Raw genomic sequence first — 26316 nt, 5'->3', positions numbered from 1 at the left:
TTCTTAATTTTAGCCATAGCTTGTTAATAAAATACCTTTGAACTGGTTTGGCTGCAGCCCGTCTTTCATTCGGTCAATTTGTAATTCGGATGTTGCTTCTATTAACTACCACGTACTTTAATGAATCTGGCAAGATCATCATAAAAAAATTCCTGCTTTTTAAATAAATCTTGTCCTGCAATAAAATCACATTTCAGTGCTAAATCACTGTTAAGTGTTTCAAGTAAAATTATATTCCAGCGATTGAGATTTATGTTATAAGGCATCAGATAATAAAACTGAGATTAACCATTTCTCGTCTAAAATTTTCTCAAGTAGAAGGGAAAAACCCGTCTCCTTATGGGTAAGAAGCTTGCTAAAATAAGCTATTCCACAAATGTCTTTTTGTTCTGTAAAATAAACATTTTACCGTCGTAAGTCGAAGGGAAAAATTTCTGATCAAAGACAGGTGACAGCACCAATTTCATCAGCATCATGGATAGTATATGTCACTTTAGGGATAGCGAATTGCAATTCATTATTTATAATTAGGAATGCATCGTGTAGAGACATTTGCATAATCAGGATATTCCTCTATACATAATACAATTCCTTTATTCTTATCTCAAATAAAGTAATCAACTGTCAGTTCAAAGTAATTGGCGGTTGGCGTATTTAAAAAAATGTAAATTTCGCTGAACATTGGTGAGAAGAAATTTCTAAATTGATTTCTTAGATAACCTTGAGAATACTCATTGTAGTTTTGAATGTTTACAGAACGATAAAAAGGGTGCTTGGTCTCGAAAAACATCCTTATAGTTCATTGAAATTCTAGAGCTAACTTAAACATACTACGATTCGATTCACAGAATTTTTGCGTCCTCAAAGCTTAAATTCAGCTCATAGTGAGTGTACGTACACCTACTCATTCCACTAGCCCTCTTTCACTGTCGTCTACCGTTTGAGCCATCTGTCTTGTTTTTTGTGTAACGGGACTGAACTACGTACTATGGTAATTGGAGTGCGTCATACCCACTCTGTAGCACTTAACCGTTTTTCATTGGATGGAGTTGACACCCCCATTTCCGGACAGCAAAGTCACTCCTCGTCTTTTGTGAGCCCGAGAGTTTCTAATGTTCCGCCACGATGAATTTAGAATATTTTCGTGCCGACTCGTGCGCCCGGGCTCGAACGTGTGGAAGCGCCCGTCGGGGGCAATCCACTCAAATGCAGCCACTCCCCCCTCACCCTAGTTACCCGGAGTGGCGGGGAGAGGTTTTTCCAGAGATTTCAACCGTCCCTTCTCGTAATTGAGGGTTCAGGGGTAGTGTCGCGGGGAAGAGAGAGAAGGGGAGGAGATGAAGGTGGATTTGTAACAGGGGACGGGTCCGTCCGTCGCGGCACGTAGCGGAGCGAAATGATGTCGGTTTGGACCCTTTTATACACGCGCATGGGTGCAGCCATGGAGGTTGTCCTGGGAGGGCGGAGAGGGAATTGCATCAAAAATGCAACTGTAAAGCCTGGCGATCGTTTTACCGTCCCCTTCCACTCCCGTCGCTACTGACCGCGCGCGCCACCGGGGCTCGGGGGTCGTGGTCAAAGCCACGCGACGTTTATGAAGACTAACAATTGGGTTTTCCACTTCGTCGGGTGGTGTTATAATCCGTGCCACGCGGCTGTGATGCTCGAGATTGGCGGGGAATCCCGTCGCAGTGAAACGTTTCCTTTCCAAGCGAATCGAATTGAGTTTAATTTCTCCAATGAGACGGACCTCACGATCTTTACACAACTGTCTTTTCTTATGCCAAACTCCACCTATTCCAAAGTGTTTCCAACCACCGCCGCCTTTTTGAAACCTGGTTATTTTTTTAACCACTGATATCCAATTAACGCGGTCTTTTAGAGGAATATAAAGTGGAACAGATAACGAAGGTCTTTTTGGCTCTACTTTGTGAAACTGTATAAGGGTTCTAATCAAGTGAAGTAAAACTTCGCATTATTATATAAAAAGCGATTAATTATACTAGCATTTTTGATGGTAGAGTAGTATCACATCGTCAATTAGGAACCCTAGCAAACCTTTTGGAACAACATTCCGTGAAATTCCGACGTGAGAATTTTTTTCAAAGATTGATCGTTATTGAAATGTTTTGAGTATGAACAAAATGAAATACTTGTAAATTAAAAAAATAGTCTTAAGAAGGGGGCCTTGGGGCAAACATATGAAGAATTCAAAGTCCCTCCTCATCCATTTAATGGATTAAACATCAGTAAACTTTCACTAATGCGAACTTTGGTCAACGCAAGCACCATGCTTAGGCTTTTGTACCTCGTCCTACAGGTTATAGCAGCAGCATGAATCGTGAAATTCGTGTTTTCCGGGATAGTATGCTGTTTTGAAGGATGACGTCTTTGAGTCCTCACGTGGCACGAGTTTTGCGCATGTGCACAGGACCATAGGGTGTGCATAAAGAACAAGCTTCGAAGGATAATATGGAAAAACTCCACTTCTAGTTAGTTGCATTCTCTAGTAAGACGGATTGAACTATAAATATTTAAAGAAGCTAGATCCAAATCGTAGTTAATCAACCTCTGATAGCTTCAATGTTTGACTACATTCTTACTGTTTTCCTATGTGCTTGTCTCCTGGTCTTTCTTACGTGATTTTTCCTTCAATGTTCTCTTCTACTATTTTCATACTATTATGTTTCCATAGCTAATCCATTGTGCCTCAAGTTCTGTCCAATCCACCAAGTTCCTCTTTTCAGTAAAGTTCTCCAGATAGTTCTTTCCTCTTATATTCTTCTATTTCATTCCTCGTTACTCACTTTGTCTGCCCATTTAATCTTCGACATACGCCTCCAGCATCAAGTTTCAAAGGCTTCTTCTATTGTCCACTATTACAATGTTCCATGTCTCTGATCCTAAAGAGTGCCATGACCCTTACGAACGTTTTAGCAAACTACTTCCTTGATTGCAGCCTCAGGTACCTCGAACGTAGTAGTTACCTCTGCTTCATATGCGCCTTCTCAGCTGGAGCTATTCTTCTCTTGATGTTAGTCAAACATCTTCTATCCCAAGTTATACCGCTGCCCAGGTAGACGAAGAGTCCTTTAATCCTCTGATCGGTAACTAAATACCGATAATTATCAAAAATGTATGTTTCATCGTCAAAAATCAGAAGAAAAATGGTCTTCTCCCTTTCCTCTGCAAGTTTTGATCAAGTAAAAAATTCCTTATTCAAAGTTTACCGCCAAAGTAAAACACTTCATTTTTGCTAATGGTACCCTTATTTTTGCACTAAAGGAATGTATTGAAAAAATTGGCAATATTCTTGATTAAAACAATTAAATATATGTTTTCTTGTGTTATGGATAAATTCAATTAATTTGGATATGTGAGCAAAGTATTTTGGGCTTGAAAGCTATTTTCATTTATTTCATATATATCAACGCCTTCTTATGTACACATTGGAAAATTCTTTAACGAAATTGATGCAGTCATTTTTCAATAGAAAAAAATTTGGATTAATATTATTAGGAATATTTTTCAATATTCCTGCCCACAACATCTTGACCCAAAAGACCCCTTGATTTACAAGTATTCTTGAAAACTTACAAATATTTTATCCTTGAGGCTGAATTAAATTTAATTAAAACGAAGTTTTCAGTGATGCAAGTTATTGGCAGCCAACAGTCACTTTTTGTTAAACCTTCTTAAGACTTCTGTATCTTAGATCTTAAACCAAGTTTGGCTTGGTTTCAAAAACTCTTTTCTGTGCATGAGAAACATTCCCTAGGGGATTAACAACCAGGATATATTATTATGAGTGGGCATGTATTTTAGATTGTTCAGGAAAGGATTACTGATTAAGTAGAATATAGAATTATTTTTTTAAAGGTAAAATTAATTTCAAGATACCAACCACACTTTTTTATTTTTTCATTCATTCATGTAATTTGAACACGCTTGGGTTTGTTAATTTTTCACCTATCTCTATCATTTCTAAAAAAGTGAAGGTGGATAGGGAAAGACCAAGCATAAATTTTATAAAATATGGAAACCTGCTAACCAAGTGAAACGATTTCTTATATATGATCGCAATTGTTCAAAAAAATATTATGATTTCTTTATTAATAATTTGTATATATTTCATTAATTATATTTGTCAAAGAAACACGCTTATCCAGTAGTTTATTCTCAACAATACCCCCTCATTCAGACTCTATTATACGCATTGCATGCACATTATACCGGATACCTTTGGATTGGCATGATTTGACACATTAAAACCTTTCGGATACATTTTAACTTATACTTATTATCTTATTATTGTACTTTTATTATTATTGTCTCTTTAAATGCCACCAGATAGTAAATGTGCATAATAGTTGCCTTGTAGTCGTATTTATTAATCTACAACCTCAGTGTTGTAGTATTTATCTACAACCCTAACTACCTCTTGTGTCAGGGTATTCGTATTCACTTCCTGCATGGGTTTTCAAAGACTTAAATAGTCTTATTCCCTCCATTCCCTAGGATTTCGCACTACGGTGTACGTTTATCTTTTGAATAACAAATGCTGATTTAGATTATGCCAGTGAATTCGTGTAAAAGTACTGAGCATTTTAAATTGTTTTCATTTTACTTTTATCTTTCTCTCCATGCCAGCAAGTAGATCATTAACGTAACGGACGTAAATGTTACCCATGATGGAAAATTAAGCCTACGAGAATTTTGCCTCAATGTCCCCATAAAATACATCCGCATATCATGAATTCCTACAAGTGTAAGAATTCAGAAAATATATGAACATGTCATAAATTATACTGAGTCCTTAAAAAAAGCAAATAAATGCATGATTATTTGTTGAAATTTCTTTAACATCTATGATTTCAATGGAGTAGTAGCCTCATGAAATACATTTCTGAGTTCATGCCTGTTAATTAAAATTCGTGGGTATTCGAATGTTTTCTTGGTTGCCTGTTCAGAGTTCTCGGGTTGAAAACTAAATGAACATACGCAGGTGATCTTGATCTTGAAGTAATCTTGAAGTGATCTTGAAGTGATCTTGAAGTAATAAGGCTTGCTAGAAACCACAGGTGCCAAGGGGAAAAACTTTCCTGTCCCCTGCTATCATGCGCGATATTCACATACCTGGAGTTTATGCGAGATGGCCTCTCCTCTCACCATTCAAATTAATCTTCGTGTTGTTTTGTAACTATAAATTCAAGATCCTCAACACGAGATAGCGGTTTTAATGGGTAATTTTTCAGAAAAAAATGGACGTAGTAGTAATTACCCGCGAATCCCCCCTTGAATACACCCTTAAGCCGGAGATAAAATACTGTTCCAAGGTCGGTGGGCATCTGGTAAGAGGTTGGCGGCGCCATAGCTCGGCCGCCTATTCTTTTTCATTCTCCTCTAAGTAATCCCAAATCCCGTCCACCCCTTGTTCCCCCGTTCGACGGTGATCTCCGGCGGTGAGTGCTCCCAAGAAATAAAACACCCACCCTCTTGCTTTATAACCCCATCTTATTTCGTCCCGGGTGTTTTTATCTTTCTGTCTCTCTCTCTCTTACTCTCTTACTCTCTATCTCTCTCTTTCTCCCCACCACAGGCCGAGCCTGCGCTGATGTTCGATTCTGTCCACGCATTCGCCCGGGGGCTGGCCGCCCTCGACAGAAGCCACGTCCTCCGCCCCGCCAATCTTTCCTGCGAATTGGAGCAGCCCTGGGACGACGGCCTCAGCCTGTACAACTACATAAATGCGGTGAGCAAGACGAATTGTCGGCGGGGAGAAGCACATTCGCGCACGCCCACGCAAATATTTCGTCCGCGAACGAATCCCGGCATTCGCGTCACGTGTGGTCGACGCTCCCCCCCCCCATACCCGCCCACGCCCTCTCCTCCCAGCCCCCTGCCGGACGGAGTGCGTCCCGCGAAGGGGTTTGGAGGGGAGGAGATGGTAAGGGGGTGGGAAAGTAGAGAACGCCATGCGGAGGCGCGTCCATCCAATTTCGTGCATTCCCCGTCTCCTCCCTCCCTCCCGACTTGGATCGCGGTGCACGAAACGCAATGCAAAGCAATGAATCCGAAAGGGAAAAAATAAAATTGCAGCCCCGGCGATTCCGTCCCATCATCAGTCGGAGAATGTGCTCGGTCCGGATTCGCGTGATTATTTTTTTTTTCGTCTATTTGGCAAAGTCTGAGTACCGTTTCCACCGGCGGCAATTAGGGGTGAATCATCAATCCTGGTGCGACTGTGGATTGTGTCCTCGAATGTGAGGCTTAGCGTGGACACAAGATCGATTGCTTGACGGAACGAATGCAAAGTATGATCATCGATCAACTATCGGTAAATGTTTGTTGATCTGGTCATCGTTTCTGCATTGATGAGTGGACGCCCGTGGGAGATCAGACTGAGAATTCATCTTCAAATTAGGTTACTCTGGTATCTTATTCCGTGTTGAATTCAACATTAAACGTTATGTTTCCATTCTTATTTTTCTAATATTTTGAAATCCACAAATTGTAGTTTTAAGATAATATTTAGTTTGTTGAAAAATACGTAAAATAAGTGCTTTTTATTTAAATTTGCAGTAGTGTCAACTTCGTAAAAAACTATGTGAACATAATTACTGTATTCCTTTATTTTACTCCCTTCACTTCCACTTAAAATAGATTGATCCCCATTCAGAGACATGTAACGATCTTTTTACGTATTATCCAACTATTTTTAACAAATTTATATTTGATAGCATCGTAAAAGAAAATAGGGACATCATACTAGGTTGTCAATTCGAAGTTTTTTCGTCCAAGCCCTCCCTGCTATACCGTTCCTTATCAATGGCTATTTCTTTATCGTCCCTTGATCCGACATCTTTCATTAATTATTTTACGTAATTCCTCCTTATAGTCCTTCAAATTTGCTCCCACTAATGACTACGTCCATTATGGTCCTCAATAGATTATTGGACCTGAAAATCAGTTCTAACAGTTTTCCTTTTCTTCTTGCAAGCGTCTTCCGTAACTTTCCCTCTTCTCTCACCCTTTCAAATACTAGTCAGTCAATTAGTCACACGGTGTGTTCATTTTAATTTCATTAATCTTCTCCGGCGCTACATGTCCATCGCTTCCAATCTACTTTTCCCTTCTGCTCCTGTCATTTACCACTCATGGCCGTAGAATTAGTAAGCCCCGGAGAGACGAATTCATGAAATGTTTCTTAATGATTTCCTAAGGCTGGTATTTCTGCCATTAGTAGAGATATCTTCTGATAGAAACCCTCCTTTGCTTGTATTTTCCTGCTTAATACCCGATTTCTTTTCCGGGACCGGTGAACCAGCTTCCTAAACATCAAAATCTTTCCACTTGTTCCAATGTGTGACTTGTATATGACCTCATCATAAAGATATTTTCATCTCTTCGAATACAGATCATTATCTTAGTTTTATATTTACTTTTTTGGTTTTAAGTTTTATCCCGGGCTCCATTTAAGTAATTATTTTCGTTAAGTCCTTTTCCTCTGCAACTTTAGTCTCCTTTCCCTCTTAGCTGTTATCCTTCCTCCGGCTATGCGTACACAGCCATTTATCTTTTGCTTTTACATTACAACACATTCAACATGTAGGCATCAAACCTCAAGGGTAATAGTAATTATTCCAGTATTCAGTTGTATTTTATCTTAGCTTGCACGCTTTCTTTTAGCTATTTTTCTAGTTACATCAATTTTGGCCAAAGCCGTTTTTTCTGTCAAGGATCGTGCATGAAAAATCATGTTTTACTGGTTGTGATGGTATAATAATTACAACAGAGCTCTTAGTAACCAAATAAAGACTCAGCACAGCACCACTCTATGGAAAGGACAAGTTGTGCTTCTTACGTTCTCTTTTAAGGCTGACTATATTAAATAATATTTCTTAAAGCCGTAAAGGGTTTTTTTTACACCACTATAAAAGTGAAAGAGGAGGGGAAAATCGATATTGGTGTGGTGAATTACGGGGAAAGTTAATCCCTCGCCAGTGATCAGACACACATTCAAAATAGTTGAACTTTCACATTCACAAAGTTCCTTCCGAGTTAACACGTGAGTGGTTAAGATAGTCCAGAGTCGATCCCTAGCGGGGAAAAACTTCCCCGTAAACCGCTTGAGGCTAATCAGTGTGATTGTGTGTATTTGTAAATTTCCAAATACGGTCCCTAGCAATAGTATCAATTTCCTCGTAAACCTATTTGGTAAATAACCTTCTCTGTATAAATGTAAACGTCCAACTATTTTGAATGTTTGTCTGATCACTGACGAGGGATTAACTTTCCCCGTAAATCCCCACACCGATCTCAATTTTCCCCTCCATTTTTACTCTTATAATAGTGTAAAAAAAACCTTTACGGTTTAAGGAAATATTATTTAATATAGCCAGTCTCCACAATACTCTGTCCTGATGAATGGTGACAGCACATAAAAATATTTAAAGTGTATTCCTTAAAGATGTAATCCGAAGTCGTAGTTACTGTCATTTGTATTCGCCCACATGTCAATTTCCTTGATTCATCGATGAATTCTTCGAGTGAAACTCAATGCTTCATGATTCTTAGCCTATCTAAAACTTATGAGTATTCGATATTCGGGTTCAAATCATATTTTGTACCTGCGTCAGAAATTTTGTCACCCACGGTTAGCACTTCATTACGAGAAGAAGAGAAGCTTTAACGATTCGCAGGAACGTGATTGGTTCAATTTTCATATCCTCTTACGTCTCTCCGCCAATATATATATCTCCCCTCATCCTCCTCTTAATCTCCAATTCCCTCCCATGATTCCTCTCCCGGCGTCTCCTCTCGCTGATTGGTCCTTTTCCTCTTGCGTCTTCTTCGCTATCGACGGAGTCGAGGCAGGGGAGGCTGAGGATTACCGAGGAGGGACGTAGTGGCTTCCGAGTGGATGGTAAAAAATGAGAGAGAAATTCCAAGCAGCTTCTTACTAGCCTAAGACTCAACTTTCCCTCGTCGTAACATATGTCGCCCGGGGGGAAATGAAATAACGCCTCATTACTATGTGCGAAGAAAAAGTTCCTCCCTGAATTTTTGAGCGGAAAAAAAAGGAGAAGGAATTTTGATGAGAAAAGGATTCGAACGATTATGCTAATTGAGTCTTGGGGAAACCTTTTCCTTCCCCTTTCAGTCCTTCCCAGTTGAGCCGGGGGCCGGAGAAGTGCATTGGATGAAAAATTGGTTCCCGTTTACGACCGCTCAGGGTGGATGTTATCGAGAACATGAAAAATATTGAGACACTACTGTGACGTCAAGAGTATTTTTTCCCAGGTTAAGTCGATGAAAATTATGGAAAATAAATCTGTAAGCATAATTCATTATTGATAATATTCAACAGGTTTTTTTACGTTTCTGCTTGCGTAATTATCCGTCGGCATAAAAATTCTATGTTGCCAATGTAATTTTGGTACGATGCGGAGACTTAATAGAACGCAAGGAATATATATATAGCATGTATATATATATAGCATTTATATATATACTTACATATAAAGTATATATATACTTGCACGTGATGTGTAGGATCTATAAATATTGTTATATCAATAACCCTTGAACATATTAATAAGCCTTCGGTTTCCTATCAAATTCATTGATAGCCTTTTCATGATAATGAAGAAAGCGTAACAGTAAAAAGGGTAAATGGGAAGAAATTTTACTTTACCTCGTTCTTTTTGGAAAGGATGTATTGCCAGAACCAATGGACTACTTTGGTATTAATCTGAGAGATTTCAAGGAATTAGAGTAGAGTTGCAATATTTTTCAAATTCTGTAAAACTCATTTTTTTATTCAGCTACCTTTTTAGAACTCAGCAGAACTACCTCTTCTGAACTTAACTCTTCTTAGAACTAGTGTCCACAAATGAAAAATTACCATGTGGTCCGGGATGGAGACATGAAGGATGGCACATAGTTTCAGACTTAAAGGTAAAGTAAAGTGGTAAAGTGTAAGAGAAGTGGGAAATCATACCTCCGCTAATAGACATGTAAGTGTCCAGCTTCCCTACATTATACTTTGAGATACTGTGTCCACGCCGTGTTATGATCAAGGAAAAGAAATTAATGAAGAACAATAATTATGTGTGCGCATGCCTTCTGATACTTAAGCTAGAATATTACAAATGTATCACATTTACTCAAGCATTATATTAATTGTAGCGGGAAATGGAGGAGGATATAAGGAGAAAGGGACTTATTAAATTGAAGTAATGGAAAAACCGTACCAGCAATACAAGATGAAGCAATGAAGCCATAAGTATGATTCGGTAGAGATTTAGGAGCAATGAAAGAGTGAGTAGAGTAACTTTATCGTAAAGAGATTAGACCAGCCAGCTTAGACAGGGAAATGGAATGAGATGTGGGCGAGGATACCTTGGGTCCGGAAATTCTGGAAACGGAGTTAAAGAAAGCATTACGGAAAATTAAATCAAATTGAGCAGTAGAAATGGACTTAATCCCTGAAGGATTTCTAGAGTTCAGTGGGAATGAAAGGAAATGTTTTTTTTTCCTCAACCGTGAAATTTATGAGAAATTCATTTAGCCGGAAGACTTATTTAGGGCAATTTTTATTCCCATTCCCAAAAAAGATTACAGAGGCAGTTTGTGAAAATAGGACCAAAAGTTTAATTTCACGGGCGGTTGAGTAAGCTTTGAAAATCATCTGTAAAAGGTTGTATAATAGCTTAAAACCACGACCTAAAAAAAAGAGGATCAGTTATCCGTTTAGAAGTAGGAGGAAGGCACGTGATATATATATATATATATATATATATATATATATATATATATATATATATATATATATATATATATATAATTGTGATGAGAACATAAATAGATGATAATACAAAATACAATCAGCTCCATGAATTTCGAATAAACGTTGAACAGAGAAGAGTAGACAAATCTGAGGGAAGTATTGTAGTGTACTGGAAGGATAGCTTAGATAAAACATTAATATCCATGTTAATCAAACGGCGCAAGTAAGGGTAGGGCTGGGGAAGAAGAATCAGGATGGACAGTGATAGAGATGGAATCGAGATAGGGTTGTCCGTTGCCACCAGTGTCTTTTTAACGCTTATGCAGGGGAAATGTGTGGACTTAATTAGGATCGGTGACAAATGTGTGTAAAGGGATTATTTAGTAAGTTAGCATTAAATAATATCACAAAATGAGCAAGCTGTTGTTCACACAGCCAAGGAGTTGCAGCTATTACTAAGTGATAGAGAAAACCAGGGTGAAAATTATGAGATAAAGATTGATCAGAAGAAAACAAATGTAATTATATTCACAAAATTACACATTAAAATCGGAGGAACAAAACTAGTGGAGGAGAATATACAATTTGGGTGTATTTTTGAGACTAATGAGCAAATAAGTTGGAATATTAGAAGAGGCACTTTGTTGGCCAAAGAAGTATTAGTAAGAAGGGATTTTGGTTGGTTTGCTGAGTGCAGATAAATAAAATTATTACTTGGTAGTCCTCCTTTTTAAGTTGGGGATCAGATGGACTGAACGACTCTACATTTTAAAACCTCCCCTAAAATGACATAACCTGACACCCTACATTACAATAAATTTTCTTCAATTACACATACAGGGAATTTCCTGTCTATTTCCGCACGGTTGGTCTTTCGTCGGCCCGCAGAGGTTTCAATAACTAACATCCTGCCGCTTTCACAGCTTGGAGAGAACTAAGACTGGTTTGAGGTAAAGCTCATTGTCCCCCCAACCTACTCCAAGTAATTTGATTCCACCTTGACCACTAGGAGCGGCGCAGGAAATTTAATTGCATTACTTTTGGAACGTACCCTGTATATTCCATGCTCCCCCATTTCTTTCAGCATTCCTATCCTATTACTGCCCCTTTGTCCCTCCCCTAATGATCTCCTCTCTATCACGGCCTTTAAAACTCCATTGCAAATAAAAATGCTCTTCAGCTGTCTTGCTCCCTCTCCCAACAACCCTCTGTCTTCCCCCTCCACGCCTAGTATTTTCTCGTTTGTTTTCCTTTCCACCCATGTCACCTTTCCCATCCTCCTCCACGCATGCATTTCCAAAAGCCTCCAATCTACCTCTATCATCTAGGCTCATCAACTAAATTCACGAGTGGTAGAAAATCAAGCTCCACACCAAAGTTTTAACAAGTCTTTTCTTGACATCCTTAATCCAAGTCACTGTCATCAACCCCCGTCCACTTGTGAAGGCTTCTTTGCCTTGCGCAATTCTTCTCATTATGTATCTACTGCTTTTCCCATTTTGATGCTAGAAACTACCAAGTTACATAAACCATTCCACTCACTCTATTTTTAGCCCTCATATAGTAATTTAACGTTTGACTTAGCCTTTCTCCTCTCAAAAACCTCATAACTTTTTTTTTTAATTCATCCCACTTCCGATTTTTGATGGAAACTGGTTTCCTAATGCGCTCATAAATGGCTGTAACCCCTTGGCTTACTTGCTAACTAAAAGTTGATCATCCGTAAACGTAACTTATTTTTATCTGCATTCCTAAATTCCAATCACAGCTCCTCCGATGCCAATTGTATTATTTTCTTTATATGCAAGTTGACTGGCAATGGTGTTAATTGACACTCCTGTCTTACTCCGCTTTATAACGAATCCCATCTCGACTCTAAATACACCACACCCGCCTAAGCAGTTTGGCATGCTTGCATGTTAATTCGTCCATCCCTTCGATCTACTCATATTATCTGTAATCTTGAGATCAAGTCTACCCAATTCACTCTATGAGACGCCTTCTTTAAATCTACGAAGCAAATAAAAACATCCTGGTTGTACTCCATAATCCTTTGTATTAGTATCTCATCATTGCTATGTCATCACGCGTGCCTCTCCCAGTCTTGAACCCAAACTGACCCTTCCCTAAGAAGTCATTTTTCCACCTCTGCATCGATTTATTTGTGATCCCAAGCATTACTTTTTCTGAGCGTGAAATCGAACTTATTTTTCCATTGCCCTCACATACGGTTGCCTTTCCCTTTTTTGGCATGGGTACTAACTCTGGTCTGACGAAATCTTCCTCTCCAAATTTTTTCCTCATCAACGCAACGAATAATCTAATCTATCGAGAATTTTAGCTATCCTCTCGGCCTTATTTGATTTCAAGTTTCTTGATGCCATTTCTATCTCGCATTCAAGTATGTTTGGGCTTAAATTATCCCCATCTATGTCATATTCTCTTTCTACGCATAAAAATGCTTGCCTTATATCCTTACCTTATACTTATTTCCTGATAGATCTTTCACCTTTCTGTACAGCGCATCCAATTCGCAGTTCCTTTAGAAAATTTCCAAGACATTGCACTGCTTCCTTCACCTCGCTTCTTTCGCCCTATAAATAAATAGAAAGGTTAATAAAAACTTGAATGTGGAGCGTTGCGTTTATCAACCGGAAACCTGATATTTGAAGTTAGAGGATGGGAGTAGTTTGTTTGGGGGCTTTTGAAATATGGAGATTGAGCAGAATCGAGAAATAATTAGACAGAATGACTAACAAGGAAGTTTTAAATGAATGGGTTGGAGAAGAGAGGAGGTTGCTGGGTGAAATTTGAAGATGGCAGAAAAAGCATTGGGAGGATATATTAGGAGGTTGGGTATGCTGAATGCCTTGAGAGGAAAGGAATTTTGGGTAAATAGGGAAGAGGAAGGAAGAGCTGAGAGAAGGGCATGAGCTCCGGTGGAAAGTATGAAGAAGGAAATAATATAGGGCAGACAAGAAGGAGGAATTCCACGGAATAAATAATGGAAGTTGTGAAGCACCGTTCAAACTTCTAAGATAGTAGGTAGATAACTATGTTGATGATGAATTTTAAATAAGATCCCCTCAGGATAACAGTGCTAGATTTTTAGCATCCCTCCAGGCTATATTCTTCTCTGATAACCCCTTCATTACTTTTCAGTTATTCGACGACTTCTATTACTCCCTCTTCAGTCTTTCTCCGTACCTATTTTCTTCTTGGTTTCTTCCTACTACAGTCTTCAGTTATCTGTTGTATCACATAATTTGTGCAGTCGGTTTTCTTCATCTTTGTGTGATTGTGTGTCTAGAATTTCTTTTTACTCCTTCTAGGAAGACATTCTTTATTGGTAGAAGTAAACTTCTTAAATAGTTATGAGAACCATTTTTATTTACACTGGCTAGTTTTGTTAGAATTTAGTAATAGTTTGCTCAGGTTGAAGGGTGTCTCTTGTTCATTCCCAAGTTCACCCTTCTTTAGTCTCTTTCGTCGTAGTTAAAGCCATGCAATATCATTGTTTGACTTTTGCTTTTCAATGTTAAGCACAGTACGATGTAACAATCATTAACGATTCATTTCGCATTCAAAAATATTTTTCACTTAAATTTATAGAATATAGAGAGAAGGGTTTGTGGAAATAGCGGGCATAAACATAACAGCAATAGACTGTAAATTTCCATGTTTACATGTATATCTGCATCCGATTTTTACTTTCCCTTAGGTCATATATTTTTATTAATGCTGAGTTTTAGATACAAATGGGTAAACATGCCTAGCCTTTTACTTTTATCAATACTTTGGAGATTACCCAAGAAATCCACAAGTCTAGAATATATATACTCAATTTATATTATTATTTACTAGTTTTCCAAATTTTATAAATGTTGGCACTATTAGTTATGTATGTATTGTAATATAAATATTTCATTGATGAATATCATCAAGTCTTTGCGCATTCAATGGAATAGATGATAGGGATTTCCTCCTCGGAAACATCTACGAAGCAGTGAGTCTAATGAATTAATTTAATCAAGAGATATTACAATCTAGTCAAAAATTTGGTTGCGTAACTCAAAATCCCTAATATTCTCATAGATATGAGAAGAGAATTCAAATATTAATAAAAAATACCGACACAGAAAGAAAAACGCTGACATCCTTAACGAAGGACGAGGTTCAAGCAAAATTTTTGCGACTAAAGGAAGGGACTAAAGTTATTTTAAGGCATATTGAATCATTGGTGGCTGTGATTACATTTAAGCATCATGAAAGCTATATTTCAACGCTTGACCAACGAAATACAGTTTAACGCGGTACAGTTTTAAACTTTTTTTTTCTCTCATTACCATATTGCTTAAATTGGACTACTAATGCCGCTTCCTTTAATTTTAGTCAATATTAAATCCTCCTCGGCGATTCCCGTCCTCTGGGCAGTGTATTTATACATATATTATCCGTAATATTTTATTTTAGTAATGAGCGTTTGGATGAAAGGGTCCCACGGGTATGATTAGTTAGATTTAGAACTCCGTAGGTGGATGAGAGGAAATTTTTAAACATCACTTGACTAGAAATTTGAAACCTTTCCGCCCACGTCCACGAATGCCACTGGTTTCCATTGGGAGCTCGGACATACTTTGGGAACTCAAAATGGAACGCACACTGCTGAAATTTTCATTCTGGACATTTCTTTCCTCCGCGAAAGTCAAAGAAAGGGAGAGTCTTCCTTTTAAAAACTTCAACAGGTGTGCACACGGATAATTGGGGAGTCCGCCTTCTCCGGCTAAAAGCCGGAGGGGATTCCTCCGAAATGATACGCCTCACGTACGAGCGGTGCCTTATTACGCGGAACGGTGGCCAGGGAAAGCGGATTTCAGTTTCAAAGAGGTTTGCGGAGGGTTTCGGAGCGGAGTCTGGAAGATGAGAGAGTTGGATGAATGGGGGTGATGGGAAGGGGGACGAGGGAAAACAGGCGAAGAGTTTGCGCGCAAAATGAGGATAGAGGAATGGGAGCCGGGGTCGTGAGAAACACATCCCGTTCCAAGGCATAATTCGTCCAATCAAGTACACCTCTCTCGGCTGATGGACCTGCTTTCACCCCTGCGTTACTCAACGATATGGAAGCGGAGCGCCGAGTGGGCGGGAGAGTATCTTTCGCCGGTGGCATTGAGTGGCGGAACTGGAGTGAAGGGCGATGGGTTGGGACGGGAATAGAACGGGGCTCGAAACGATGGTGCATATAATGTATCCCAAGCGCCAGTTCCTGGATTCCTGGGGAGTGATTGGTTTTTGATGATATTCCAATCTCCAATTGAATCCCTCGTGAAGAGTACCTCAAATTTGGTGCTCCATCCTATGAATAGTAAGTTAAAATGTTGGCCCCCGAGCTTATTTCACTCAGAACGCACCGATTCATAAGCTAATTTCATGCTATGGGTTTCATAAAATCCTAATGACTGATTTTTACCTTATCTCTAATTTTGCTAAACCCAAAACTGTCGGTTGTACTTTCTCCTTACCAGATCGGCGAATTAAACAAAATCATTAGTAAAACGCCTAATTACCACGACCTAAATTCACCCAACACGATAAAACTTGACTTACTACACAATCAAAAAAAACCTCTTCAGTTCCGTACTCTTTTACGAGTACATTCTTAAAAATACGAATCGTTCTGACTCGTCACGTATAGGTAGGCATGAGGGATGGAAATATGAGAAGACGAAATACATTCCCTTTGAGAAATTTCTGGAAATAGTTTGGCCTTGTCTCAATCGAGAAGCAACCGGAAGAGCTACCGTGCCCCAAACGAAAACCATGCTTTGGTGCCAACTGGCAAACCATTCCGCCCCACCCAACGAACAGACGGTCTCAAATCTGGTGAGGGCATGGTCCTCAGTCAGAGAGCGTTCGTTTTTCGATAAACTTCTGTGACTTCACTACCTACATTCTTCAACAGATCGCGTCGGAGTCACCATCGGTAAAAAATCTTTGGCTGCCCGACTCAGAGGTAACACCCACTTTTAATCCAGTCTCGAACGGAATACGCATTAGGGGTGGCGTCAAAAGAGTCGGAACGTTCTTGGAGATACCATATCTCTTCCAGGGAAGTGGCGAGACAGGAGGTCTTCGAGAGGAGGACGGGATAGAACCGCGGGCGTAAGGGGATGGGGTTCTACATTCAGTTCCCCAAGATAGAGGCCTGCTGAGAGGCTCCCGTCCCGTCACCATTAGTTTTTTTATTTAACCGCTCAGCCTTTCTAATTTGGTTTGTACGGCCTGTGGGGGTGGAGGTTGGGGGGACAACGCAGGAGTGCGGGAGGTGGGTCCCGGAGGCGGCCACCGCGGTCGTCGGGTGGACTGGCGGCCCACCGCTTGAATCTTAATTTCCTGCCCGAAGTGTGGTTTGCCGGGTCTCGATCGCCTTTCTCCCGGAGCATTTGCATTTCTCATTTCCTCCTCCACGCACCTTCCCATCCCACCCACGCAGCCCGCACTACTTTTTCCCCCAAGTTCCAAACCCTAACCCTTCCCACTTGTCCGTACCCTCGGATTTGCCTTATGGCGCCCCGTTCGGAATCGTGAGTCCCGCACGTCACGGTAACCGTCCCTTCCTCCCACTCCTCCGGTCCTGTCCCTCCCCCCCGAACCCTTCCGGTCGTATCCCTCCAATCCGACCCCCCTGACCGATTTCAAATTCTCCTTCCCAAACCCGAGTCGCGCCTTCCCTCTCTTTCTCTCTCTCTCTCCCCTTTCTCTTTCTCTCTCTCTGGAACAGGTGTTCTTCCAAGGCGAGGGGTTGTGTGCGATCCATCTAATCACACGTCTCGGTGGATTCTAGCCGGTCATCGCACCCCGGGTTAATTTATGCATCTGTGGGCCACTTGTTAGAAACGTTCCCCGGGGGCAATAAATGCTCTCGGTGGGCGCGAAAAGTTAGTTCATTTGAAAGCAAGTTTTTCGGCACCTTCCGCATAAAGATCCGGCCACACACGTTTTGACTCGTGAATGATCGATTTGTATCGGATGGAAAACTAAATCCACTCGGTAGATCGAGAGTGTCTATGCGTTCAAAAATGTCACCGATAAGTTTGCTGTGTAATAAACACAGTTACTAACTCGAATAAATGTCAATCAGTTAATGAAGGAATAATAATTAAACTAATGTGATATTTTACGCATTTAATTTTTACTCTAAGAAAACTATCAATAAAAACGGCATTGCTTTCTAATCCAACAAAAGGATTCAATCCGAAGGAACGAAATTATGGCGATTGCTCAGAGGCAAGGGGATTTTCAAGTGTTGGAGTGAAGAGACTGATCTTCGATAGAAAGTCATTGAAATGGAGAAAGTGAGGAGGAAGGAAAATATGAAGAGAACAAAATATAGAAAAAAATATGTAGAAAGAAATGTTAGAAGTTGTTGGAAGGAATTACCATAAGGCAGAAAGATAGGATGGATATATTGATAGGTATGGGACTTTCGATTTCGTGAAAGAAGTAAGAATATGAAGGGAGAGATGGTAGAATATATATATATATATATATATATATATATATATATATATATATATATATATATATATATATATATATATATATAGTAGGATGGTCTGGGGTAGAAGCAAACGGATGGGACTAGAAAGTACGCATAAGAAACTGAAGGAAGGAACGTGTAAGACTAAAGTATGTTTAAGTAATAAAAAGGGTTTATTGGTGCGCAATGATTGGTGATAGCTCATAGAGATTTCCAAAACCCACCTCGAGAGTGATAAGATTTCCTTCAAAATATAAATTATATTAACTAAAAAGAAACCTGCAACCAGAGAAAAGGAGCGTGGTCCTGGGAAAAATTTGCGAACTTATGTTTCATAAAATTCACCGCAAGCTCTTACTTTTCTGCGTAAAGTTACAACAGTTTGTTTAGTTAATAGCAAAATTGAAGTGAATTAGCAAAACAGATATGTATCAAAAATGCCGCAAATCGAATTCATGTAATACCAGGAATGGAATATGGAATGAAGGTGAATTATATATTTGAAAATAAAATATTTTTCATCTCGTATGGCAATATTTTCACGGCTCAGGCTTCATTGTAAGACGATAATTGCGTAACAAAGAGTAATGGGCGTAATTTGTGATGATTGCATCATCAGAGTGTATTATCAATCCGATGATTGGTTTGTAGCGGCACTCCCAAGCTATCCTGTTTACTTATAAATTCCCTATTTAGCAAATAAACTCGATGTAATTAGATAGACATAACATAATATGAAAGCATGCAATTACATGGGTACTCATGAATTATATAACCGAGATCGGTGACTCGTCAAGCTGATGAGGTTTTGAAAGGTTCATAATTTATTGGGTTTTTAAAGTGACTAATTGGATAATTATGACAAATATACGTCAGAGCAAAATATACTTAAATATTGCCGTGAAAATGCAGTGAATGTCTCATCGGTAGAATTTGTCCTTAAGCTTTCTCTCTTCGAAGCGCCAGTTAAAGCCAGTTGATCTCCTCCACCTATGCAACTAATGTCGTCGTTCTGCTAATTTATTATGACAGATGTGATTGTCATTAAATCACCTTGATCCGTGAAATGGGGCTCTAGGCATTCACTCCGAGGCAAATGAACTTTCATCCCAGCTCACTCTTTCTCTCATATAAAATTCCCACAAACCTCTACAGCCAGCCCAAAGGCCGTTTCCGCCATAACGGGGAAGTGGGATGGTGACTTGGGAGCCTACTTACATTTGCGGACGATGAAATTTATAATGAGCTTACCCTGGTGGGTGAGCATCAAAAGCGATGTTTGCTTGAGGCATGGAATTTACTCATCATTCACCTTGGAGGGAGGGCGAAGATCATCGTCAAGTCAACCAGTCATGGGCCTCTCTGCATACAAAATCTGATTCGACCGTACACCTTCAGATACATTAATGCAACGTAAAAATCATTTATTCTACCATACTCATTAGAATTCTCGTGGTTGTCATGTGAATGAGAGGTATATTCTCGTAAAAAATCCATATTTTTTATCTTAAGTACGAGCATAATTTTGTAACACCAAATGCGCATTAACTTTTGAAATGTTTCCTAAATAAATTCTGCGCCCTGCTTCAGCGTTTAGTTTACCATAATTTACTAGCCTAATGGAATGATAACGCAATGTTTAGAAATTATAATTACCTGAATGAACAAAGCATCAACGATTTTTAGTGTTTAAGGTTTTGATCAACTTGAAATATAAGGCACTTAAACTCTGAATATTCATGTGTAGAGAAGTAATATTTTTTATGATATAACTTTTCTTGAATACTCAATATTTTTTAAATAATTCATTAAATCATCAACAATATCTTAAGGCCGCATGGGATTATATTGGAACCATCATGCGTCTTTTGCCATGTCCTAAGCCACCAGCTCTTCCATTTCTTCATTTTTTCTCTTTTCGGTCGATTTCTTCGCTTGTTCCAATGAACTTTTCCCACGTTTTCCCTCCTCCTTTCTTTTTTATCCTACTTTCCTCATTCTAAGTATTCGTTTCATCACAAAATACCATATGCTATAACCTGCATGACTTTTTTGCCTCTTATATAATGTAATTTAAAGATTACTGACTTATTTCCTTAAAAAAGGCTATAATATAACGAGCTTTTTCTTTCATGTTTTGTGAGTAGAAATATCGTATGGTCTTTGAAGAATTCATGGCAAAAGTAGATATACAAACTGCTTCTTTTCTCATGAAGTAATCTCCACTTGTCCATACTATCCACATTTATTATCGTTTCCTGTTCTGTAAATAGTACTTCTCATTCCTTGCAACTTGGGAACATTCAAAATATAAATATTTTAAATGCTCATCAAATTTATCCTTGAACAGTTTCATAGGTTGTGTCATTCTAAAACTTAACTTAACCAATAGAATACCTATAATAATAATTAATCAAAGTAGCTGAAACGGAGTTTGCACAATTATAGCTTTAATTTTGAGTATATTTGGTAATGAAGGGAATTCAAATGTTTTGTGTAGAGTATGAAGATAATTATGTATGTCGTCATTTAATTAATACTGTTTGATCTGGAAAATGAAATTCACTGATTAGATTGTCCTATGTTTAGAATCTAATCAGTAATTTAAGCTCCATATTAAGATGTAAATGAATAATTTGATGATTTTTTAGCAAATTTTATCCAGCTTCGGTGTATTATTCTCGGGTCTTCCACCGGGTCAATGGCTCCATAGCTGCCGACGTTTCGATTCCCGACTCGGTCATCGTCATCAGGGCTGATTGCCGTTCCGCCAAAAAGTTTCGAAACGTCGGCAGCTATGGAGCCATTGACCCGGTGGAAGACCCCAGAAGAATTCACCCAACTAATACGCCGGGAAAGCACCAGATCTTTCATTATATCCAGCTTCGTTTGAATAAATGCGTATCAATAATTTTCCTGCCTATTAATTTTTTCTGTGAAAGTCCAGAGTATGCCTCCCCACTTTATTCCTCAAATTGCGTATATCTTAAACATTCCTCGATGAATTTTTCAATTTTTCAGTAAAACATGTATTTCAATGGTGTTAGTGCATCAGTGAATCTGCATATCATTATCGTTTGGTTAGAAACCTTAAAAGAATGCGTAAGCTCTGACCAATGGTGCATCAGTTTATTGCCAAATTTTTGCAACCGCCAGTTTATCAAATTTGTACCCGTTTTTCTTTGTAATTTCTTCCGTTTGTGTAATTTGTGAGTTGTCGTTAAAATAAAACTAGTATTTACTAACATACTAGTATTTATGAAAATTTTTAAAAACCTAGAAATAAGATATTTTAAGTATTTCTGGTAAAAGTGAACGGGAATATAATATTACATTTTCGCAATATTTTTATCAAAATGGAAGTAATATCAAGCTAAACTGAATGCCTAAAACATACTTTTTCAACGTTTCTTGAATTCAAGTTCTACTGTAAAAAGTTCCTTAATTAAATTCATTGAAATGATAATGAGATGATTCGACAGTTCAAGTGTTTACCAAATGGATTCCCATTGATTCTCCTTGACAGATGTTAGTGTATGATTGTATAATTCAAAGTGAATTTATGACATTGTTAGCTCTTGGTTCAGTGGGAACCAACCCCAAATCGAACATTACTATTGAAATTACAATGTATAATTAATGCGCTTTTCATCAAAACGTGTCAGCATGATCCAGATAATGTAATTTTAATTGATCCCATTGGTTTATCAGTGGTCTTAGTTTGTCGACTCCTACATGAATATTAACTGCAGATTAGCCTAATGATTGTCGTCTGTCGTCTGAATATTAATTTCCCTTAATGACCCAAAGCCATTCATCCTCTGGTTTCTGGATAAGATGTCTATATCCCCTTCCTTAAATCATGGTGAAGCTCAGAATCAAAGCCATACCGTTGCACTAAAATACGTTTGTCCCTCTCTCTCTCTCTACTTCGTTCGCTCTCCTATATTTCAAAAGATAATTCTAACTTGTGTTCGCCATTATCACTTAACTCACTTCGTACAAAAGGAATTACGTCTCTTACCCCAAGCTATAATTCAACATGTTATCATCATGGAGATTTCATATCCACACAAAAGCATGTGGTGTGCGTTACATAAATTTTCACGGTTTAAAGATCGATAAACCAATGAATTAATATCCCACCGTCACATTCCAAAGTTTTAACGATTATCAGAAATTAAAATTCTCCCATAAAGAACCCGGAGGCCATGACGGTTGTTACAACACATTAAGTACCTAATAACATAAAATTTGGTTTCACGCGAGTCTTTCTTGTGCTCCGAAAGCGTTTCATTGGATTTTTCCCGCAAAATTCCATTTTTCCCGTAATCTAGGAAGCAATTCAAAACTGTTGCTCCTCTTCTTTAACATTACAGTTTTAACTTGTCATAAAATAATTATAATAGAAGGAGCTGTGCGTCTAGTATTCCTTTACATAATAGTTATTACAACTGTCTAAAGCTGATTCCTCAAGGCTCGTTTAGGTGATGAGGGAAAGGCTTAGGTCATACTTTCCTACAGTGTTTGAAATTCACACGTTCTACCTGTAGGTAGGAGTTTAAGTTCCCTTTCCCAATGCCACTTGGGGTTACTCAGAAAGATCTTATACCCAGAATATCGTACAGGTTTGGCTAGTTGGAGGTATCCAAAGGTATTACCAGCATTAGAACCCCAAATCCTTATGTGAGCGGCCGTTTTACGGTCTGAGCTACCACGTTAACCTCAGATATGAAGATCTCGGAGAATTTGGGTCGATGCTATTCTTAATTGTTGTAACATTATGCGTTTAAAGGTTGCATCTATCATCATAAAAATCCACCTATTAATGGTAATGGACGTTCCCTGAAATTATTAGGAGTTACGTTTTGCTGAAGATAAATATTAAACCAACTATGGTTCGTAATAATGGTTGGTGTAGGTTAATTGTTTCTCTTCAAATCTGTATATCTTTGTAATGAATATCAGAGAAAGTTCCTGATAGTAAAGAAAACATTGTTTAGCATTCAGCTTCTATTCTTAGTTTTATTCTTAGTATTATATTTATTGTATTCTATTGTTTAGCATAGCATGCTTCTATTCTTTAGCCTTCTTATTATCTACCAATAAAAATATGTTTGCTTATAATTATTTATAATATCATATCCCCTGCCGACTACCGTGACTAATTAAGTATTTTCAATGTCCCTTTTCTATGGACTGCATGCACCCATATGTCTGCCTGCCATTCCTGTCTGGTATCATTTGGAGTTTAAAATGTCTCTTAACAATTTTTGGTTTAACTTAGGCTGTATCAATTTCAATTTTCAGGTATATCTCAACTATTTTACCTTTACGTCAGGCTATTTCAAAAAAATTAAATTTGAAATGATTTGAGCAACTTATATTTTCCTGGCGCTTTCAATTTTTAATTATCTGTGTATTATTGATAATAATTTCTTTTTAAATTCCTTATTTACTTGGTCAAATATTAAAGTTCATTAGATCATGATAAAATGATGTAAAGCTTATTTTCCGAGCACTTTCATTAGAATGCCGAAGTCTTTGTAAGACGCATACTCATAAAGTAAGGGCCTTTTGCTTATATTTAAATATTATCACTTTAGAACACAGTTTTACTCCTGCAGAGCCATTTACTGATTCATTGAGAAGCTATAGCAGCATTTGTTTTGTATCAGAAGTCTTTTTCTTGTCCGTGCATGCAAACAACAATGTCCGCGACAATCGTTCATCCCGCCAGTTGTGCATGCAAAAGGATTGTCGGCTGCTGAAATTCTTCGGGAGTTATGTCTAGTTTATGGGCCTACAGTTATGAATGAAGGGAAGGTTAGACAATGGTGCCGTGATTTTAAAAATGAACGAACAAATGTCCATGCCGAAGAGCGAAGTGGCAGGCCCAGTATTCTGATCGATGAAATTGTTTCGCAAGTGGAACAAAAACTTCAATATGATCGACAATTGGCGATTAAAGGCCTGGCTGAACAATTTCCTCAACTTGGACGTACTACTGTCTACAATATTGTCACGAAAAACCTCGGATACCACAAATTTTGTGCAAGGTGGGTACCGAAAATGCTCACCGAAGAGCGAAGAATTTCCATTGGACGAGAGTTTTTTCCCCCACCCCCACCGTACAGCCCTGACCTTGCACCTAGCGACTACTTCCTCTTCTTGCACTTGAAACAGTGGCTCGGTGGACAACGTTTCGTAACCGAAGAGGAACTCAAGAACGGCGTAGTCAATTGGTTCAACTCTCAGGCAGCGAGCTTCTATGCAGAGGGGTTAAAGAAGCTGGTGCATTGGTACGAAAAATGCTTAGAAGTGAACGGCGATTATGTAGAGAAGTGAAGTAGATTTGTAGAAAACTAGAAGTGCCAATAAAATGTGTTTCATATGAGTATATTTTCCTGCGACCAAACGGCCCTTACTTTATGAACATACCTCATAAATTTTAAACGGAAAAAATGATAATTCACCATTTTATCAATTCTTTGACCTTAGTCATAATCATTGATAGATAAAATAGAGTAGATAGAGAATGAATTATTAAGGGCTGTACGTCGGGCCGGAATGAATGTTGGACTTCAATTTTCTCTTAAAATATGAATAGCATATATTAGTGTGAATGATTATTCGTAATGTATTCGCTGGCTAGCCCAAATCAAATATGGCACGAATTCCACCTTTGGATAATGCTGATTTATAATTCTATCATCACACAATTTGACATCAAAACCTTAATTAATAATAAAATGTGCTACTCATAAAAATAGCAAATTGAGTAATGGAGGCTCAAAATCAGAACTTCTACCGTGTCACAGGAATTCAAAGAATATAGTTTTGTATGGAGATCAAAGCTATGTTTCTTGAAAACCGGACGGACCCTGCTGATTCCTTTTCCGCTCTATAATCAAGGTAACACGCTAAGGAATGAAAGATAATCCGTTGGTTGATAATATCGGGGACAAATATGGTAAATGGAATGCTAACTTTCATCTTCTCGTAGTGATACCAAAGAGAGTACTAACACAATCCCGTTGAACTCTTGCATTACTGTACAATAGATAAGATTATACATAATCAACGACCTGAAAGAATGCTCGACGGATTGATAAATTAATAATAAGGATATGTGCAAATATTAACGCAAAATCCGCTGAAAGTTTCATTCAGCGAAATCATGAGTATCATGATTGATTCCAGTAGTTTATCACGCGCCCTACCGTTCATTCGCTATTGCTCATTTTAAGTATGTCTTGATATTTTATATTAATGGAAGATAACCCTAAGCTGATAAAAATGCCCAAAAAGATGCTGAACTGTACGAGTATCTCCGCATATGTATTAATGCTATGAGGTACCCTTCTGTCAATAGCAGTCGTCAGCTAATAGCTCAACCGCATCGTAAAGTTTGCACTCCCCATTCAAACCGTCTCTGACTAATTTTTATTCTCAAAGTTTGACCGATCCAACCCCGAGAGTTCTATCAAATGCAACCGCAAAGTAAAGGGTAGTCAACGGGTCAACTAACGTCTTTTCGACTCCGCAGGCCGGCCTCCACGGACTGACGGGCCACATCGAGTTCAACGAGGGAAAGAGATCGAACTTCCGCCTCGACTTACTCAAGCTGAAGCGGGAGCACCTGAGGAAGGTCGGCCACTGGTCTCCGTCCACTGGCATCAACCTCACTGACGCGTCGGCCTTCTACGAGTCCTCGGCAACGAACATTACGCTGGTCGTGATGACGAGGGAGGTGGGTTTTTTAACCTTATGATCAAACACGAGCTAAGTTCTCAGTTTTAAATGGCTAAAGTATCTCAGGGGAGTGGTCATAGGAAATACTCGTATGTATCTCTTGATAATCATTAATCATTCGACCATTTGAAAAATGAGTTGTTCTGACACTCTGAGATGCCTTGTCTTTTCATACTCATCATCAAGACATGCTAGTTGCACTTTAGTGCTCAACCGTCCTCACTTCAAGTCA

General features: G+C 38.6%; 1 protein-coding gene across 1 annotated transcript in view; it reads left to right on the top strand.

The window, feature by feature from the left end:
- LOC139701162 (glutamate receptor ionotropic, kainate 1-like) overlaps positions 1 to 26316 on the top strand; it is a 469093-nt gene that overhangs the window by 441709 nt on the left and 1068 nt on the right. Inside the window, exons 7-8 of the mRNA XM_071599737.1 lie at positions 5600 to 5752; positions 25879 to 26082. Of these exons, the coding sequence (XP_071455838.1) occupies positions 5600 to 5752; positions 25879 to 26082 (357 nt within the window). The remainder of the gene's footprint in view (positions 1 to 5599; positions 5753 to 25878; positions 26083 to 26316) is intronic.

This window comes from Hetaerina americana, unplaced genomic scaffold (assembly GCF_022747635.1).
Source record: "Hetaerina americana unplaced genomic scaffold, ioHetAmer1.1.p SCAF_11, whole genome shotgun sequence".
Lineage (NCBI taxonomy): Eukaryota > Metazoa > Arthropoda > Insecta > Odonata > Calopterygidae > Hetaerina > Hetaerina americana.
The sequence above is the reverse complement of the archived record's forward strand: the minus strand, read 5'-3'. Positions and strand labels throughout refer to the sequence as shown.